This window comes from Camelus bactrianus, chromosome 16 (genome assembly GCF_048773025.1).
Source record: "Camelus bactrianus isolate YW-2024 breed Bactrian camel chromosome 16, ASM4877302v1, whole genome shotgun sequence".
NCBI classification, from domain to species: Eukaryota; Metazoa; Chordata; class Mammalia; order Artiodactyla; family Camelidae; genus Camelus; species Camelus bactrianus.
Genome location: NC_133554.1, coordinates 18063751 through 18084954, shown reverse-complemented (window position 1 = coordinate 18084954; position 21204 = coordinate 18063751). Strand labels below are relative to the sequence as shown.

At 48.3% G+C, this 21204-nt stretch overlaps 1 protein-coding gene across 3 annotated transcripts in view; it reads left to right on the top strand.

The window, feature by feature from the left end:
• Nucleotides 1–2560: 2560 nt before the first annotated feature.
• HLF (HLF transcription factor, PAR bZIP family member) overlaps nucleotides 2561–21204 on the top strand; it is a 51614-nt gene continuing 32970 nt past the window's right edge. For 2 of the 3 annotated variants that reach the window (XM_010951096.3, XM_045513795.2), the window contains exons 1-2: nucleotides 2561–3179; nucleotides 5377–5712. In XM_010951096.3, the coding sequence (XP_010949398.1) occupies nucleotides 3065–3179; nucleotides 5377–5712 (451 nt within the window). In that variant the 5' untranslated portion in view covers nucleotides 2561–3064. The remainder of the gene's footprint in view (nucleotides 3180–5376; nucleotides 5713–21204) is intronic. The other variant, XM_074342765.1, reaches the window with a different exon arrangement.

The following is a 21204-nucleotide window of genomic DNA, read 5'->3' as shown; positions in this document are numbered from 1 at the left end:
TCAAATTAAAAGCATGATGAGATATCAATATCCACCCACTTTAATGGCTAAAATACTTAACAACTGACACCACCAAATGTTGGTGAGAACCCAGAGCAACCAGAATTCTCAACAGCTGCTAGAAATGTAGACTAATTCACCTGCTTCAGGAAACTGGCAGTTTCTCATAAAGTAAAACATATCTCTCAGTGCCACCAATTCCACTCCTATCTGTTTACCCAAGAGAAATGAAAACACATTCACAAATTGTCTGTCAGTTTCCTTTCTCCATGCCTTTACCCATGTCATTCCTTTCTGGAATTCCCTTTTTCCACCCCCATCCCCGATTTCCACGTGTACAGATACTAGGCATCCTTAATGTCCTGATTTGAGGAAGCTTGCTGGTTCCTTCTCCTAATCCTCCAAACCTCTTCTGTGGTCTTTTCTGTTTCTCCTAGAATGCTGCATTAGTTACATACATAGGTCTTATCCCCAGCGCGTCTGTAAGCTCCCATCCGACCCGAGCCCTCTGGGTCTGATTTACCTTTGCACCACACTCAGAGCTTTACACAAGTTGTTTTGACCTACTGTTGAATGAATGACTGAGTGGACATATATCCAGCCAATGACATGCTGGACTTATGGTTGGAAGATCTTGGTCCAAGTGCTGGCTCTGCTCAACGATGTTGGATAAATTCTCTGGTCTTATTTGCCTTTATTTGAAGATAAGATAACAGAATAACTGTGGTAGACTTTGAGGACCTCCCCATGAACTATGCACCCAACTCCCATGTTCTTGCATAGTCCCTTCCCACGTTGACTCAAGGCTTGGCCATGTGTCTTGCTTTGATGAGTGGAACGTGAGCAGGGAAAGTCTGGATGAGTACTGCCCATTGGGGCTTATCTTGGATGGCCCTGAGCTGCCTGTGAGGAGTCTGACTACACTGCTGGGGAGAACACTTGGAGAAATCATGTAAAGAGGCCGTGTGAAAACAGAGAAGCCTCTCAGCATCCTAGCTGAGCTTAGTCCAGCTTGCAGAATGACGAGAAATAAAACAATGGTTGTTGTTTTAAGCAAGTAGGTTTTTGAGTGATTTGTTTGGAGATGCCACTATCCATTTTTGCCCCTTTAAGACTATTAAAATGTGCATATATGCCTAAAATTTCTTGAGGGTTAGAATTATGTCTTATTCATCCTTTTCCCTCCAGTCCCAGCAGAGTCCCTGGCATACAGCTGGTGCTCAGTAAATGTACTTGGCATTAGCTAAAAGTCTTGGGAATCTGGCTGAATTCTGAACTATTACAACACTGTCTCAGAACTGTTTCCTTATCTTTTGTCATTTTCCAGTGAGGAGAAATATAGATGTCACTTGATCATCTGCCCTTTTACTAGGAAACTGCAGCTCAAAGAGGGGAAGGCACTGCCAGAAATCATCTTGCACCTGTTTGTGGCTTTCCTGGTCTCCTGGCTTCCAGGTGCTCTCTGGGAGGGGACTCCGGGGAAGTAGAACCTACCAGTACTGCAGTGAATCCCACCCCAGAGACAGCCTTTCCAAAAGCCTTTATGTCTCATTGAAATATGTTTTCTTTAATTTGTGCCCATTCCTCTGTGCAGACCCTTCCCCAGATTGGGCCACACGAATCTTAGCGAGGAGATGTGAGGACAAAGGGGAAGACCCTGAGGTTTTCCCCGGAGCTCATCAGGCCTGGATGCCAGCGCTCCCGTCCAACCCACACCTGGATGCTTACAGCGCTCGCTCTGGGACCACCGCGGGACACACCTGCAGAGCACGAAGCTGCAGCCGCTGCGCGGGCCGTGAACGCCAATATCACTTTAAGGAATACTTTACAAAATTATTTCAATTGCCGTGCAGACCCTGTAACCTGGGAACAGTCGCCTGTCCTTTCCTAGAGCAAATGTTCCTAAAATCTCATTCAGTGGGTGTGTCTCTCTCCTGCCCTCTTTCAACTTCAGGCAAACACATATCCCTATTAATACCCTCTTGAAAGCATGGGAAACAGTTCACAGGGCTCCCGCTGTCTCTCCCCTCTCTACTTTTTGTATCTCATTCTCACAAGCATTTTTCGGTGGCTCCGGGAGCAAGGCAAGAGAGAGGATGCTAAGCTTGGATGGGGCTAGGAGAAAATATTTAGAAGAGTATTTATTTTCAATTCGATCTAAACCAATCATTCTCAAATTTGGCTGCTTCTTGGAACCATCCCGGGAGCTTTAAAAACTTACCTGGATGTCAGCCCAGAGGTCTGACTTAATTGATTTGGATGCGACTGGTCATCTGGATTTTTTTTTTTAATTCCCCAGTTTATTCCCAGGTTGAAAACTACTGAGATAAATTTCTCATTCCTCTTCTCACTTTTGAAAAAGTTAGATTCTCAGCCTAAGTCGGTGGCCCAGGGCATCCAGGATATTTGCCGCCGGCCAGCGCTGCACAGTCCTAGAAAATCGGCGCGCGCGACAACGACAAACACGCGGCGGCGGGACGGGCGGGGCCGCGCGTGGCCCCGCCCCTGCACGCCTATCGGCGCGCGGTGCGGGCCCTGACGTCACTCTTGTCAGGCCGCGGCACATGGGCGGCCGGATGCGCTGAGCCAGGCGCTGCGGGGCCGCGGAGCGCGGGGGAGCAGCGGCCGCCGGCGCGGGGAGGGGGGTGGGGTGGGACGGCGCGCGGCCTCGGTGCTCGCGCGACCGGGCCGAAGCGGTACGGTACCCTCCGCCCTCTGAGCTGTCTGCTTATTTTTTCTTTCTTTTTCACAATTGTGAACATTTTGCAAGACGAGGGGTTTGCGGCAGGTGAGAGCATCCTGCCCGTGGCCGAGGAGCCCGCGGGCACTTGGCGCGCTCTCCGGGGACCTTCTGCATAGGGAACCCGAAAGTTTTTGTTTTATATTTTCATGCAGATGTGTTTATAAAGACATAAGTAATTTTTTTTTTCTTCTCTTGTCTCCACCGCCTTGAAAGAGACTACTTTCGGCAAAGGACGGAGGAAAACCCTCAGCAACATTTTGGAGAGCGGTTTTGTTGTTTTTTGGTTTTTTTTTTTAAGAAAAATAATTTGAGTGCATCGCAATGGAGAAAATGTCCCGACCGCTCCCCCTGAATCCTACCTTTATCCCGCCTCCCTACGGCGTGCTCAGGTCCTTGCTGGAGAACCCGCTGAAGCTCCCCCTTCATCACGAAGACGGTGAGCGCTGCCCTCCTGGTTGCCCCGCTCTGGGAAGGAACGGCGCTCCTGGGGCCCCGCTCCTGGGGCCCCGCTCCTGGGGTCCCCCTCCTGGGCCAGGCACACGCGCTGGCCCGCCGGAGCATCCATCCGCCTCCTTCTCTCCCTGTCACCGGCACCCTGCCCCTGCTTTGGTGAAATTGAGTAGCTCACCCATCGCTCCACCCTTCCTTCTCAAAAAGGGGAGACCCTCTCGCTGAGCAACGTTTACGGTAGCGTTGCGGACCCAGCCTGGCCTCCCGGGGTCCGGATCGGGCGGCGCAGGTGGGAGAGAGAACTTGACAGGTCAGTGTTCCCTAGATTGAGGCTCACCGGCATGCGGAGTGAAACCGTCTGCGCCAGGACAGAGCTTCGCGGGCTGGGGAGAGAAATCAGAGGGCTGGCTTCCATGCGGGTTGGGGCTCGAGTTGGGGGTCTCCCTGCGGAGCCTGGGTATTGGGGTCGTGCTTACTGCTGCCGTTAGTAGTATTTTGAAGTCCGGAGGAGGTGAAAGCAGAGACACGTGTTCCCCCGTGCAGGTTACTTCAGAAAGGGGGGTTGGGGAGCTGGGGCTGGAGAGGGGAGTGGTCTCTGGGCGCGGAGGGGCGTACGCCCCCAGCGCTGCCACCTTCCCGGTGCACTTTCCTTGGTGGGAGGGGAGAGCGGATCCCGCTCACGTGTAACCGCACAAGAGCCACCTCTGGCTTGAGCCTTGTCTGGGTAAGTCCCAAACCTTCCCCAGGCATCCTTGGCTGGAGCGGGCCGAAGGGGTCCTATGAGGAGATGCGGAACCCAGCTGGTGCCGCCCGGGATCTGTCCTTTGGGCTGATGGTTTTCATGCCTTCGATACCGCGCTAGCAAATGCGAAACCTCCCAGCTCATAGTGTAAAGTCTTGAAAGATCATTTGGCTGCAGGTAGCTCTGGAGAACTCGCATCTTCTTTCCTACCAGGAACAACCTGTTGCATTGCAAGAGTTGAGGGGTTTGATTCGCAGTCTGCAGAGCCTAGCTTACCTCTTAATTCCCCTTTAAGGAGTAGCACTTGGGAGGAAGGTGCTGCCTGCAGTCTTTTACATCTGTGGGTGTTTTTAAGTCAGATTCTCAGGAGATGAGACTGTAGGGAATTAGAATGGGGGTCGGTGGAGGCTGTTTCTCTGAGGAAGAACCTCAAGCCGAATTCCTTAATCCCAGATTCCACCGGCGCCTGAGTACTAGACTCGTCAAAATCCGGAGCGCTGGTTAAAGACCTAAGGGGGTGAGGGACACTCCCAGGCAGAAAACAGCTGCATACCTCCATCGCAGGTATAGAGAGGACCACGTTTCCACTAGCTGTGCTTTAAACAGGGCGCCTCCATGTGTAATTGAGTCAGATCATACTTAAACGTTTGCGGAAGAGGAGCACGAAAACACTTGGTATTTAAAAACAAAACAAAAACTCCTTTTGTAAAATGTAATATACCCAGTGGTTTTAGAAGCAAACACACGTGACCTAGGTAGTTCTTGGTTTCCTCTGCAATGAGAGGCACTGGTCAAGGTCCTGCAAATCTCAGAGCCTCCATTTCTTCATTGTGAATGGGGATAGTTGCTATTTGCAAGTTTATTATGTGATTGGGGGGGGTAGAAATATATGTGGAAGAAACCAGGTAGATAGTAGGTGCTCAATACATGGTATCGAAGAATGGGTAGAGAGTCTGTACTTTACCAAAATTAGAATTACCAACGCCCTGGCTTTCTAAGTCTGAATGACATCATCTTGTTACTGTAATGAAGTTCCTGGAAGATAAATCATGCCTGGTTATTGGCTGTTTTCTTAAAAAATCACATCAGTTGCCTGTAATTGCCTGGGTTATTTTCCCACTGTAGATTTAAATTAATATTTGTCTCCCCGAATAATGCACTGAAGCCTGTGCTCTCTTGTTTATATCCTAGACCAGTCTCTAGCCCTGTCCCAAGGACTCGTGCTTTCTTTCCAAAGTAAATAGGAAGATGTTGAAAAACAGGCAGAGATCCATGTCCTGCCTGAACTTTTAACTCCAGAGCCACAGAAGCCAGCAGCCAGAGAAAAGCCCCGGCATTTGTGGGAAGTAGTTTTACAGCAGAAGCCAGGAGGGGGTGATACAAAAGGGACACTTTTTCTTTTTTAAAATCCAATTCACCTCCCCCCCGCCTTTTTTTGCAGCATTTAGTAAAGATAAAGACAAGGAAAAGAAGCTGGATGATGAGAGCAATAGCCCGACGGTCCCCCAGTCAGCATTCTTGGGACCCACCTTATGGGACAAAACCCTTCCCTATGACGGAGATACCTTCCAGTTGGAATACATGGACCTGGAGGAGTTTTTGTCGGAAAATGGCATTCCCCCCAGCCCGTCGCAGCATGACCACAGCCCTCACCCTCCCGGGCTGCAGCCGGCTTCCTCAGCTGCCCCGTCCGTCATGGACCTCAGCAGTCGGGCCTCCGCACCCATTCACCCTGGCATCCCATCCCCGAACTGTATGCAGAGCCCCATCAGACCAGGTAAACTCTCAGAAGGGTCTCCCTTCAGACGGGGGAGGTGGGGAACAGAGGGGCAGGGTGAGGTTGACATAAACGTCTTCACCATCGGGGATGCTTTAGCCCTCTCTAGAGGGGGAGTCTTGCATTTCACCCACGGTTGTGGTTGTCCCCCTTCAACGAGCATTTCACCTGGAGAGTCAGCGAAAGGCAGATTCTGTGGACCTACCCCTAGAAATTCTGATTTTTCAGGTCTGGACAAGGCCCAGGAATATACATTTTTAACCAGCTCCCCGCAGCTGATCCAAGGACTATAGTTTAAGAAATACCGACTCACAGTGACTGAGTTGGATAATTTAGGCATCCATCTTGCCTCCTGTCTCTTTTCCTCATTCCCCAAATACACAGATGATAGGATTTTGCTGAATGATTTGGACAGACTCTTATAAAACTGTGGTTTACCCATATCTATCGTTCTCTGGCCTGAAGGGAAAAAAATGTGAATCAGGGGTTGGGGGACAGAGAGATTTTTGATCCATTGCATCTTGTGTTGTCATCGACTGAGAAATGGAATCTAAAAGCCGCTGTCGTATTAAGAGAGCTTAGCCGTCTTCGGTATCAGACCCCTTCTCTCTCCTCACTGTGCTGATAAACCAAATTGTTCGTACATTTTTGTTTTCATTTTCACCTGTCCACTACACGTCGTCCACTTTTATCAAAACCCACAAGGCCACAGGGTCAGCTTTAAATGGTGTGGAAATATAACACAGAAACGTTACCTGAAATGACCAGCACTTCAAAACCCACTGCTAAATGGTTAGACAGAAACAAGAGTTGAGGCCGCTCTGTCTTCGTGCCGTTCACACCCTGCGATACAAAATGAACAGGAAGAAAGGCCATTTCATGTGCACAGGTAACCAGGAACAAAGATCCAGCCAGATAAATTGTCAGGCAGGTCGCTGAGCCGAGGGCCTTAGCCGCAGGGAGGGCAGAAAGCAGGACAATAGGAGACTTGTGCTGGAGATCATTCCTGAACTCTGTGTCCCCAGCTCGGGTAGAATTTCTGTGACACACAGAGCGAGATTAAAATGAAAGGAAATGGTGCAAAGGAGGAAGAGAATGCCCCTGCCTTGAAATGTTAGTGTTGGAGTTAAAACTTTTCCATCAAATCTCTCTGGGCTGCCCCTTCTCCAAAGCTCACTTTGAATTATAACTTCAAGGCCCCTGGCTGGAATGGAATTAAGGCATCACCTCTGACCCCCTCAGGAGGCTGCAGAAACTTGGGGAAACATTCCTTCATGTGACCCTGAGTCCCTCTTACTTAGAACCCGTGGGGCCATTGTCTTCAGTTTCTTCTGGGAGCAGACCACAAAATAAATAACCTTTCAGAGTGAGGAAGCAACCAGGAAGACGGGGTGAGAGCCCCGGTGAGAAGGCACAGGTGTGCCTCAGTCATCTGCTCTGCAGAATGGGACTGACCACTTCGTACCTGTGTGACCTTACAAAGTGACACAACCTCTCTGGGCCTCAGCTTGCCTCTGTATAGACGGGCATACTTTATATTTGATTGAGCTGTTGTGAAAAGTACAGATAATGTGTATAAAGTGTAAAATGACCAGCACCAGATGTTTTGTAATGAGAGCAGTTATGATCATTATTCTGTCCCTGCCAGCTTTCATCATTCATTCCCATCCCTGTCTTCTGTAATACCTTCGTAAAAGCAATTAGGTACAGCATATAACCTCTCATTCTGGAGAGAGATGCCGGGAGATTTTGACCAATAGTTATTGGCTCGGGGTGTTCTAACACTTATACGCGATCGACTCGTATTTCTCAATCTCCTGTCAAGTACAGGATGTGTAACATGTTAGAAATGCTGTATTTATTTCCCAAGAGGCATGCAGATATGGGGTCCCCATCAGCGAGGTTCCTGCTGAGAGTCAAGAATTGGGGTCTTGGAGCTTGAGGCTTCCTTAAAAGTCACTTGTCAGAGCTCATTAGAATCAGTATTAATGACTCTTGGAAATCTGGGGTGCCCCAGTCAGGTTTGCAAATCTATAACAAAGATCTCCAGAGTTTCAGTGGATAGCATTTTGTGAGGTTATGGAGGAAAGGCTCCAGGATCAAAGTGGGTACTGGAATCTAGGAATAAGCTCTCCATTTAAACCTCTTTTTTGATACTTGAAACGCACTTCAAAATAATCTTCAATTCACTTAAACTCAATGGTACGCCTAACAAAAGAGGATAAAAAAGTTATAGCTCTTCTTAAAAACACCAAATGCAGATAAAATAACACTCGCCTGTTCATACAGTGCTGATCATTATAAAGATTATAAGGCAAAGTACAATTCTAGGGGACGTGGAATTCACGGGTGGTATGTCACAGGCAAACCTGAAAAAAGGAGAAAGTCCTCGATGATTCTGTATAATCACAGAGGTGACCAGAATAGAAATGTCAAACTAATCTTGAGGAAAATAAGTCCTCAGAAGGGAAGAGCACAGCTGTAGCCTTGAACATTCTGGGAATTGTATAATTTCAGTCTAAATCAAAAACTCTTAACCTTGGCACAGTTGATGTTTCAGGTAAGTCTTTGCTGCAGGGACCATCCTGGGCATCGTAGGACATTTAGAGGCACCCCTGCCTCTACCCTGTGACACATGAAAATACTTCCAGTCACTGCCAACTTTCTCCTGGGGTCAAAATCATCCCCGCCCCCCCCCCACCTGTTGAGAACTAATGATCTAGACTTTCAGTTTGAATGTCTGGGCTTAACTCAGGACCCTGTCACACACACGGATGCTTTTTACCCCCTGTACAGCTTTGTGGCAAAACTTTTGAGAAGATCAGGAGACTTTAGGTGGCCACGAATAAATATAACGTTAATCAGAGCGTGGTTATGCACTTTTAGTTGATAAAACAGAAATCAAGCTGATCAGGCTTTCAATGCAGAACAGCTTTATTAAACATTTGTTTTCTGCCCCCTGCTAAGCGTGCATCTTTTGAGTTACGCTCAGTAGCATTGTGCCGTGAGTGCTGCCTGTGTGGCTGAAAGGAGATGACAAATTAGGCGTTTCTAGGTTTACCCCACATGTGTCTCGGAATGACAAGGTGAACGTTCTTGTGAATTCTCTCACTTATCTACCCTGACCACCCTCTAACCCCTTTCCTGTTTGGTACACCCATCCTCATTCCTCTGTCTGGCTGTCTGATCGAAGGATGAATTAAATTCTCTGAATACAGTTTCCCTTGAAGAAATAAGCTGGGGATGCCTTGAAACCTCCTGTGGCTGTGGGTCACTGCTAAGCTTTCTGGGCTGATATCTTAACGAAGGAGAGTGGAGATCCCTGGATGCTACAGCCACCTGCGTGGGCTTCTCCGTCCTCTGAGGTGCAGCTTTCTGGACGTTCCCAGGCCCACAGAGATGGCAGGAGTCATCCTGACCGCTTCGATGTTTGCATGTCAGATACTATCAGAAGTGGTACCTGGGAGTGCTTTCCTAGAGGTATACGCTGTGTACTGGAAAAATAAGAATCGGTTTGCCCGGAGAATTGAGCGATTGCTTTAAGGACAGCAGTCCCTTTAGGGAAAGTCATCCATAGCAGACAAAGGCAGAGTTATTTTTAAATCACATGCTTGTAAAGCCAGATTTTAAATTGTTTCCTCTGGTGGTTTTTCTTTGCATAGCTTGGGGGTGTCCTACCACTGTAAACAGCTGAGAATTAAGAAGCCTCTCTTTCCAGTTCTGAGCACAGAGTCTGGGTCACAATGAAGGCTGCTTATGGAGTGAAGTGAAAACCCCTGGAGTGTGGTGGTGTGTGGGAGAGGAGGGCGTGAGAGGGTGGCCCAAATAGAGTGAGGAGGTAGGGAGAACCAACCGCACCTTTGCAGGATGGAACCTGTGTTCTGTTTCTGCTGACCTTCCCTTGTGATGAGGTTCCGCGTGGAAGGAGAATGCTGGCCATGGGGTCTGAATAACAATGGAGGAGGGTTCTGTGCTGGTGATTCTGGAATTACGGGAGGTCTTGCTCAGGCAACAGAATTCTCTTTGCTTTTTCCAGCATCGTGACACGAAGCTTCAGTTTCTCCCTCCCCTTGAGGGCATGCAGTACATGTATTTTCCCATCCAGCGTGTTGCTAAGTCTGCAGATTGGGAGCACCGTGCTGGAGTTGAGTGCGCTGCTCCTCAAGTTTCTTGGACATGCTCTCCATCCATCAGGGTCAAGGAGATTATGAGGGAGAAGGTCAGCTTTGCTCTGGAGGCCGGCAGACTTTTCTGTTGCTTGTAAGAGTTTATCTTCTCCACCACACCCTGTAGAAGACAAGTTTTCCCTGTTCTCTTGGCTTTGTTTTGTGTGACAGTCCCAGGACTGGGGTTTCCTGGCCTTCTGGCAAGAGGTATTTCCAGATACGTGTGGACAGCAGAGTGCCTTGGTGGTTAAGAGCATCAGCTCTGGACCCAGGGACTTGGGTTCACATCCTGGACATGCTTTGACCTGCTGTGTAACTCTCTGTCAATTTCTTGACTTCCTTAAGCCTCAATTTACTCATCAAGAGAATGGAGACTATAAAACCCTCCCTGGGGTTTCAGCAGGGTGTGTGGTAGGTGCATTCTCAGGGCCAGGAGCTGGAGTGATGTCACGGCTTGGGAGCAGGGGAAGGGAAAGCTTATTCCCAACCCCAGTCTCCATTTAGGGATTTGTATCATCCAGCGCCCTTCCTTCTGCAAAAATGGGACATGCATTTCGTTGTTGTTTTTCAGCACGCCCAGTCCCCATCCTGTGCAGCCTGCTTGACTTTTCTCCTTCATCCTGGGTTAGGACAAGCCACTTCCCTGATGTTACTCCAGCAGCAGCCCTTCTGGGTTAGCAAGTTCTGTTCCCCTGTTTGGAAACTGCTGCCCGCTGGGTGCCCAGCCCCCCTCCCCCCCAGCTCTCGTGCAGGCCCCGGCCACCCTGGCCGCCTGCCCGCGTGACCGTGTGCTCCAGGCACGTGGCTGTGCCCGGTGGAGCTCACCCAGCTCGGGGTGGCGCCCTGGCGGCCTTCCAGCCACCCTCGCCTCCCATCCCCGGCAAACCCAGGCAAGTGCCAGCGAGCAATTGTAATCCTGCCCCCTGGCAGGAGAAAGCCGGGCTCCGGAGGGCGGGGGCCCGTGCCAGGGAGCCCCGCTCTGCCCCACATTCCAGCCAGACCCCAGGGGCAGCCGCTCTCCTGCCCGTCTGCCCGGAGGCTCTGTCTTCTCCGCGCCGCTGCGGTGGGCAGGGTTCCTGCAGGCCGGCTCCTGCCAGCGATCTTGGCAGAGCCTTCTCAGTTCAGCACTGTGTCTACCAGACTAGAAAAATAGCAGCATAAAGACAGAAGTAGGTAGAGGAGAAGGGAAGGGGTGGGGGAGGTAGGACGAGAGAAGCCGTGAGTGATAACACCCAAATGTGAGGCAGCCAGGGGCCAAGAGACAGCCAGTGATTTATGAGGTTTCTCAGAAACCTCTCTTCCACCCAGCACTGATCACTTTTACCCAGGAACCCTGTCTGATGTCTCAGCCCTGAAAATGGAGGCGAGAGGGAGAGTGGTCGGGGAAGTATTAAGATGAAAAAACATCGAACAAGAACACACGAGAGAGGGAGGGGGAAGTTCAGGGCCTGTATCTGATTGTCTAATGGGAATGGCTGTGAATACGGGTCCCATCTAGAATCTTTCTTTGTTGTAATAGTTGGTGTTTCCCCAGCAAGGATCTGAAACCTGAAACCACCAAACCATTGTTTTGGAATAAATTTCAATGTCCTTTAGACCCAGGTGCTTGCCAGCTCACCATTCAGAGGCCCATCAGAGGGACCTGTGTTTGAGACACAGCTATCCAGGCAGGAGAGCAGTGTTTTAGGGCATAAGATCTGATGCACAGACACACCTGGTGGGAATGCCATGCCTGCTGGTGATCTCGGGCAGGCAGGTCCTTTAGACGATCGAAGCTTCAGATTTCCCACGTGGAACTTCGGAGTCGCCACTGGACCTGCCTCCTAGGACTGACTGTTGGACGTCCTCTGAGCCAGCACGTGCAGAGCGCAGGGCACAGAGTCTGGCACACAGTAGGCGCTCAATAACAGCTGGCTGCTGTGAAGGGTGTCCTCACTACCCATCTGATCTCGTTTCTCATAGGAGGACCCAGTGTTGGACTCCTAGGCAATCTGCATGCTTTTCCCTTCCAGCCAGTTAAGGCCTCTGGAATTTGAATTCCCCTTGCTCCTCTGCTGAGTCTTGCTCACCTTTCTCTTAGCCTGAGTTTTAAGTAATCTTGGGTGGCTAACCGTAACCTTTATTCAGTCCTCCTCGCTCATGAGGTTAAAAAAAAAAAAAATCAGACAAAATGCAGTTCAAGGAAGTTCTTTAGCAGAGGATTTCTCCATGACATAGATGACTAGTAAATCAGTCTGTCCGTCAACTGATGTCACTGTTGAATTTTTAATGATAGGCAATAATTACATTTGAAGGAAATATGATGACCTCAGGGGTAAAGCCATAAGGGTGTGTTATGGTGGGAGAGGAGAGACGTCTGGGTCATTCTCCCGCTTACGAGCAAGACTTCACACAGGCATTCCAGAGTAATAGTTCCCCCCTCCCCTGTTTCGCTAGTGGAGACACCTTCACTCTTTCTGCACCTTCATTTTCTCCTCTGCTAAGTAATTCTTTGTTGGGTTGAGGTGAGCTCTCTACTGTGCATGAGGGGTGGGCATGGCACGTGGCCCACAGTACGGCCAGCCCTACCCACGGTCAGTCCATTTTTTTCCTCTGGTCAATAGTGTGCAGATGACAGGGGAGCAGAGGAAATGGAAGGGCAGGCAGCAATGTGGACGGTCCCCAGAAATAGCACTGGCTTCAGCTGGGCTGCCCCCTGGACAAGACAGATAGAGAAGAGTATGATTTGGCTGCTGGTCTCAAAGACATGGCAGTTTAGGAGGGAAGAGAGAACTTTTAGGTAAAAGGATGAGTGACAGGACAAGCTCGCATCTCCTCGGTGCCAAGTGATGGGTGAGTACCTAGAGGCCCCCAGGATCTGTTGCAAAGAGGAGGGTGAAAGAGTGATCAGGAAAACATTTGGAAACAAATCAGGGAGCAGGGCAGAGAGAGCTGCAGACCTCAGAGGAAGCAGCCGCTGCCCAGGGCACGAGGGCCTGGGGCGAGGCTTCTTGCAGGAGCTGGACCTTTCCTTGGGCCTGAGAGTGAGAGGTGGAGGAGCCAGAATGGTGAGTGGCAATGGGGTGGCAGGCTGTGGAGGCAGGAGCGCCCACGGATGTTCAGGGAACGAGGTGTCGCTCCAGTTTGGCTGGTGCAGCAGATGCACATGGAGGAGTCAGGGCAACGAGTCTGGGGAGGCAGGTGCCAGCCAGGCTGCTGAGCGTGAACTTCATCCAGGAGGCAGTGGGGAGCCATGGAGGGTGTTTGAGCAGGGCAGTGGCATGTGGATGTTTCCTCTTGGGTTCAAGGTTGGATCTGAAACACTTTTAGATACTTCACAACAGTTTCCTCTGGCAAACCGGGGCTTCCTTATGATTGTTATTTTGAAAATAAATACGCTCCCTTGAACATCAAACAGCTTTTCAAAACACAATGTTCTAATGATGTAGAGAAAGTAATTCAAAAACATAGGGTTTAGGTTTCACTTATAAAGCCCATAATTGTGGTGATTGGGGGAAACACTCTCTGGCAAGGAAACAGTTTGAGGTATTTGGATGGTTCAGAATTTAAAAGCAGGCCTGCTCTCACAGGAGTAGAAAAATAGATTTTAATAAACCCAACCCATTAACATCCATGACTTTAAAAGGCCTCTATGTTATAACGCTTACTGGGTTTACAAAAAAAGTGTATTAAACCAATTTTTATGAGTGTGTGTTTGTTTTCATACGTGTGCCTATGTGTGTGTGAAAGAGAAGGAGAAGGCGTTCCTGGTTCAGTGAAACGAGCAATGCTTGGTTGAGATTACCAGCAGCAGTAACGTCAGGCTGCACACGCTTAGCCAAGTGTTTGTCCAGCTTATTCATTTCACCCCTGAGATACAGAAGACTCCTCCCTGCAGTTTTGTGTTCTTGAGCCCCGACCTGGTGTCTGTGGCAGTCTCCTTCCCTGAAGCCGGAGCGAGCTGCCTATTAACGCAGTGATCTGGTGGCTGTGGGATGTGCATGTGCCCTGCTGGGGGTGCTCGTGGAGGAAGGGGACTTGGGAGAAGACAGGCTCTGGGGGAAGGAGGGGACCGCTAACTGGCACCCATGGGGTGAGTTGCTCAGGTGCCCCCAAGGTGTCTCTGGGATCAAGCCAAGACTACAGCAGGTGGGAGGGGTCACCGTAACCCAGACCCATTCCCTTAAGTGAAAAGTAACAGTCAACATGTTCCATCTCGCCTTCAGCTACGTATAGTAGACAATCACAGGAGTGTTGGCGGAGCCACGTGTCTGGTGGGGGAAAGCTATACAGTACTTGTTTCTGTTAAATTGGCTTCTGGTGGATACACACTCCATGACTTCATGTGAAAATTCCTAAAATGTTTGCCTTCCTCCTTTTCTGACTTTAACCGGTATCGTTACTGCCTCAGCTCCCTAACCATCCAGCTCACAGTGGGAATCAATCCAGTCTCATCTTGTGTCCTGAAAAAATGACACATTTCCACTGTAATTGTCATGCAGATTTCCTAAAAGTTTTGTCTTCAGAAGTTTAATGTAGGATTTTTTTTTCTTTGCATTAATGATTTTTGGACGGATGCTTTGGAATTCGGGGTCTTGTAGTGAGAGATGGCTTGTGGCTAATAAAACCCTTTTCCCTCTTGAATCTTGCCTGGGAGACCCAAGATTCCTAAAATCCATGAGTGCGTGCTTGAGGAAGACGCTCCAGGGAGCTCCAACACTAAATCATCTGTGACAAAATGTTCTCTTAGAAAGTGGGATTGCATCAGTGGATCAGCAGAAGTAAGTGCTTTGGCAGAAACTCCTTGAGTGGGGAAGGGCGGTGCTTTCTTTTGTAATTAGCTCTGGGGAGCAGAGTCTGCTTTGGTGTCTTTGCTGTGGAACCCAAGTGTGTTGACTGTGGAGTGGAGGAGTCTCACTGCTGCTGTGGAAGCGTTTCCTGCACTCAATGGAAAGAGTTAAGCGAGGCTGTTCATTCACGCACAATAAATGCCTTCTGAGCTGAACTGAATGGGAAGTGTGAAGGTTTGGGGGAAGATGCCACTGGGCCCTGACCAATGGGAATCCAGGCTGTGAACCAGACGGACTAGACACCCAGTGATCAGATTACCCAGAACAGAGAGCTCAGTACCCCGAGACGGGGAGCGTTCTTCTGCGGAGAGTGGGCAAACCGTCTGCCCTTTTGATCAAAAGACGTCATTCACCTTAGAGTGGATTCGTTGTGTTGTATGGTGGGCTTCGTATTGCTGAGGGAGCTTATGGAGGCTTTTACTAGAGAAAACTTAAAAAATGGGATGGAGCCCTCATAATCCAGTTGGAATAATAATACTTTTAAAGGCCAAAGGCCACTGAAAGATTTCTAGGGGGAAGAGTAAATAAAATAAAACCTAAAGGTAGAAATAAAGCCTTGATAGAGCCTCTGAGGAAAAGGAAAGTTTGTAGAATTGACTTCCTAAGAATGTCATAGAATTCATTCCATTACAAGTGATTTTGTTTTTATTAACACATTTTCCCAGGGGAGTTGGGTGTATTTTTTTTCCCCCCTCATAGAATCTAAAATATATTTATTTCAAATGGCTGGTAACAGCTGATTGATTTTTAAAATAATGTTTATGTCCATGTCAAAAAAATATTTTTTAGCATTAGAAATGAAATTGATCCAAACATAACAGGGCATCATTGATACTTAGTTATTGGATTCCTTAGAAATGTAAAGACAGGAAGTTTTAGTATTACAAAAACTAGGCGTAAAGAAGCCGTTTGAGTTACTAATTTTCTCCTTATTTCTCTTTTTATCCTCAAGCTTTACCTGGCAGTAACATTGCATTGATTCAGACTTTGTGATCATTTGCTCTCACGTTGATTAAAGTGAAATTGGTATCTTTGTCTTCTTTATAAAGATATCATCAAACACATTCATTGTGCAAATATAATTTTAGAAGGCACATTAAACTTATTTGAGTACAAAACAGGCTTTGAAGACCTTGACCGTGTGTGTATAAATTGATGTTCTTGATCACAGTGTGTGGTAGGAGCCAAAGAACTTCTGTCATTCAGATGTTTGAGTAATCGAGATTAGTGTCCCCACCAAATTGTTGCAGTTTATCTCTGCCCTTCTTCCCCACTTGTCCCCACCCACTACATTTTCATATTTTTAAAACTTAAATTTACATATGAATACTTGGAGCCAAAAGAGCATTTCTGTTCATTTACGTACCGTCACAGAGGATGTCACGGACCAATCCCTAAGGACGGTGGTTTTCTCCTGAACTTTACTAATGAAATGATCACCTGCTAGAGCAGCCTCCTCTCATTCTTCCCTTCTCCTCACTGATGGGCAGCAAAATGGGGTTAAAATCCCAGCCTTGGCTCGGATCTTGGCTCTGCCGTTGACCAGCTCTGTGGCTGGTGGCTTTCTCCTCCCTAAGTGGGGATGGTGGTACCTGCTCCAGCCAATTCCCGGAGGAGTAGATGAGGTGCTGTATGGAAGCACGTAAAGCAGCGGTCCGTATGTGAATGGGAGCTTTCACCACTTTTATCGGTATTCTACGAATACTATTTTTTTTCTCTTTTTCTACCTCCATCATCATATTATGGACCCTGAGGTAGGACCACTTCTTGTGCTCCAGCAGTGATGGCTGCAAATTGCTCCCCGCCTCCCGAGTCACGGTAGGGGAGAAAGGGTATTGAGGAGGCAGAGCAGGTGAGCAGCCTGTGCACTGACCTCTGTGAAAAGGTCCACCCCACCTGGAAACCCCGTTTGTGGTCCTGTAACCCCGTAAATGCCCGCTTCCTTGGATAGCTCCGCCAGCCAGGGCTGTGTCTTTCGTCTTCACACCCCTTCCCACCCTCTGAGTCTGTGCCTGGAGACCTTGAGGGGGCGGAAAGGGGGAAATGGAACTGAAGTTTGTTTCTGTGAGTGCTCTCAAGCCTTCCAGCCTGCTGTAGGATTTGTGACTGGGGCTCCTTCTCTTTCCCTTTCGGTGACATCTTTGGGTGGTGGAGTGCAGTGCCAGTATCCCCAGCTGTCGGTGATGGGCTGTTGAGTAGGGTTGGCAGGGCCATGGGTTTGTGATGATAACGAACCCACTGGCCTTCCGCTCCCCCTGCTATAAATCTCTCAAACCTTTCTTAACCCTCCCTACAAGATGCAGAAGTGGCAGTTTCCAGAGAGGAAAAATGGACCCTCTGTCCAAGTAGAATGGGAACACAAGGAAATGGAGAAAAAGCAACAGTAAATCACCTGGAAGAAAGCGTGAAAATGGGTTTTACACAAAAGGATAAGTAGAAGTCGATCAATTTAAGAGTCGGGGCAAACCTGATATGACTTTATTTTCCAGCCAGATTAGAGATGTGGAGCTCTTGGCCTAGATCTTGCTGGAGTTTGGTGTGTACTGTACCTACGGGTGTGGCAGGATGACCCTTTTAAAGGTACAGCAGTCCTGTCTGAAGGATAACAAAGGGCCTCAGCATCGAACTAGGCAAGACGTTCCCCTCTCGAGAGGGGCATTTGACTCCAGCTGAAGCTCCCTCAGCGTATTTTCACATCCAGTCAGGTATCTCTTGAGCTTTTATGAAAGAGCAGGCACGGTGCTCCTAAGTTTATATCAGCTAAACATATGAAATCATGGCGGTACCCATTACGTGTTAAAGCCCGGATGGTGCTAAGCACTTACTCCAAGAGGTTGTTGGAAATCAACTCATATTGGACATGAAATTGGTTCCTGGAATTTAATCTGCCCCCAAGAGGACTGGATGTTGTGGCTACATTGCCAAAGTATGTTTTCTCTCTGCTTCATTAGCCCTCCCACTCTGACTACAGGCAGCTTAAAAGTAAATGCGGGCATATCTCAATGGCTGAAGCCATGGCGAGCAGGATATAATCATGTTCAAGGCAGAAATAACAAGCTTTGATAAAGACATTCAGAGAAACACAGTCCTAATAGCATTAGCAAACTGCTGTTGGATCCTTTAGACACTAAACTAAATTGGATTTGGAGTCAGAGGTCTCCTGAGAAGCCAGGATACCCTGGGCAAGTCACTTAAATTCTAAGCCCTGTTTCCTCATCTGGAACATAGCAGCCTATTTCATAGGAATAAAATTATACTAAATGGGCTAAATCAGTGACCAGACCTGGGACTGTGCCTGCTCAGAGTTGTCACTCAGTACGTGTTCTGGTATTTAAGTGTCACTTTCTAGAGTGTACTTATAGTTTGTGTCTTTTGAGTCTCACTTTTAGATTTCTGAGTTGCTGGGCTGAGTCTTTGAAGCCCCATGAAGTTTCTTTTCCTTTTTTTTTTTCAAGAATCGACAAAATGCGGTAATCCAGTCATAAATGACAGTCAAATGTGCTTAAACATATCCAAGAAATCAAAATAATAATTAGTTCATTTGTGTCGTTATTATTATTTTTAGATTCGTCATATGGCATTTTTCTTTCTCTTTCCTGCGCACTTCACTTAGAATGACAATCTTCAGGTCCATCTTAATTGCTGCAAATGGCATAATTTTATTCCTTTTTTATGGCTGAGTAGTGTTCCATTGTAAATATGTACCACATCTTCTTTATCCAGTCATATGTTGATGGACATTTGGGTTGTTTCCGTGTCTTGGCTATTGTAAATAATGCTGCTGTGAACACTGGGGTGCATGTGTCAATGAGATATCAGTTCACACCAGCCAGAATGGCCATCATTGGAAAGTCTACAAATGATAGATGCTGGAGAGGGTGTGGAGAAAAGGGAACCCTCCTACACTGTTGGTGGGAGTGTAGATTGGTGCAGCCACTCTGGAGGACAGTATGGAGGTTCCTTAAAAAACTGAAAATAGACTTACCACATGATCCAGCAATCCCACCCCTGGGGGATGGGCATAAATCCCATGAAGTTTCTTTAGGTCCACTAACAGATCTAATTTATATTCTCAGTTGTGCTGTTAATTAAGCAAGTTGTCAACCTCTCTGGGTTTCACTTCATATGTGAGATGAGAATTAACTGTTTTTCCGGCTTACAAGTATGAATATAAAATAAGATAGCCAATTAGGAAATTGATAAGATAAATTGGGTGGACATTGTTTCTTTTGGGTTTTAGGTGGCGAGAAGAGAAAACATGCAGCAGTAATCTCAAGGTAGGCCATTTACAAAGAGCACAGAATTTGGAATCAGCCAATGTCGGTTGCCAGGTTTGCCAGGATTGGTTTGTGTGTTCTTGGACAGGTCACTGAATCACTCAAGGCCTCAGTTTTCTTATCTAGCAAATGTGGGTACTGTTTTTAGCTCTGTGACTCTGGATTCTAAGACTGCTATGAACTGGAAGACTAACACTCAAAATTTTAGTGCAAAAATGTAAAGCTTCTTGGGGCGATGGTACCGCACCCATGCTGGTAGATGGATTAAGAGTTTGATGTTCTGCCTCTCAAAGGGTGACAGAGTCCAAAAACTAACACTGAAAAGCAAAAGACATTTGACAGTTCTGGGCAAAAAAAAAAAAAAAACCACCAATATTAAAGCTTGTTACTTCCTTAAAAATGGTCTTCATTCTGAATGGGAACCACTGCCTTCTCTCCAGAGTAACCCTGAAAGCAAGTTATCTGGCTGGAATCATTGCTCTGAGGGTTGGATTTTTTAAGCAGTGGTTTTTAAGCCAGATAAAACATTTTTTAAAAAGAAAAAAAGGAAAACCCCAAGGCCCACAGCTAGCTCTTTGATGGCAACTCTTCTAGAAGGGCAGTTGGCCAGCGAGCTTTTGGCTTGTGCTGGGTGGCGGGGTTCAGGTCTGAAGGAGCCTCCCTCCATATGGTAGGTTTCACTTCAGCCGGTGTCGATAGATTGGTAGGTGCCTGGAATGTCATCTTGAAAGACTGAAACTGGGTCTGGGCTCAGAGGAAGGAGTTCTGTGATTGATTAGAGATGTCTGCCCTGGGCTTAGGTGGGACTGTTTTTGTGCCAGGTATTTGCTGTCCTGACAGAGCAGGTTGGGAAGATCCTTTAGTCCTGGTCTGTCCACTGGGCAAAAGATCAAGGACTCAGCCCAGTGCTGTTCCCGGTGTCCTGGAAGAGTGTTTTTCCAGGCCCCTGGCACGTACTGTTCTGCTCTCAGCAGGAGACTTACTCTGGTTAGCTTAGCAGAATGGAAGAGGGGAAGTTTATTGATTCTGCCCCATGGTCACAGGGCAGGAGTTGCAAGGTGGAAGGAAGCTGGAATTCCAGAAGTCCCCATCAGATTCCCGTGGAAGCTCCAGCGGGGCAGATTGGGGCGCCCACTGCTCCAGCAGAGGTGACCACAAACCACAGGGCCGGGCAGGCTGAGGCCAGCGGTCATGGCTGCAGAGTGCCTGGAAACCCGGCCCGCAGAAGGGCTAGGAGGCTGGGCCCCCAGTATCGCACACACCGTGACTCTTGACCTTAAAAACGGAAGTTCTGTCACTTTCCTTAAGATGGCACTGGAGAATTTGCCAGGCCACTCAGGATAGCAGGGTGACCCTCCGTTATCCATGCCAGTAATTCTGAAGTTTTGGGATAAGCTTTTCTGTCTTTGTGCTGTGTGACCTGCTTCCCTGGTGATGTTTGAGCTCTTCAGGTTTTTTCTGGGGAGCACATTTGGGGTGAGGGGTAGTGCTTTTCACGGCTCCCCCAGGACACTTTCCCCCAGCCAGCCAAATGTCTTGGAGACCTCCGAGTTTCCTAACTTTAAGTCCATGAACTACACCAGAGGACTAATAATAGTTGCTCGCAGGCGCCAAGGTCACTGTGTGACAAGGGGTAGGTGCAGGCGTGTGTAGGGCAGTGGAGTGAAGTGGGTTCAAGGTTAAACATTGTCTATGGAGAATCTGCAAAGGAGTTCACTGAGAGTGGAGTTGACTTCCTCTGCTACTGAGGTTTTTCCAGTGACTGCACCTGAGCTGTGCATACCATTAACTTTCAATTATCCTGAGGCCGATTAACCAGTTTGCAGATTAACCAAGGCAAAGGCTCACCTGGGCCTGGGAGGCGCTCTCATCTCCGCTGCTTCATAATTAGCTGGTTCTGGCTGGTTGCATGCCCTGTGGTCGAGGACTCTGAGGGCTGCGTTGCTGCAGAGGCGGGGAGCCTCAGAGCAGCATCTTCTAGGACCTTCCACTCCCTTCAGCCAGAGGAGCGTGCTGGCACGTAAAGTCCGGCAGCCCCCAGCACAGTCCCCAAGAGCGTCAGAAGCAACTGGGGTCCCCGGAGCCCACCAGCCCTAACACGCTCCCCAGACTGGGAAGGTCAGTGTGGCTGGAGGGCACAGTGCATTTGAAAGTCCTGGAGATGAAGTAAGATGTTTGAAAGGGACCCAGGGTTGGGGGAGGGTAGAGCTCAGTGGTAGC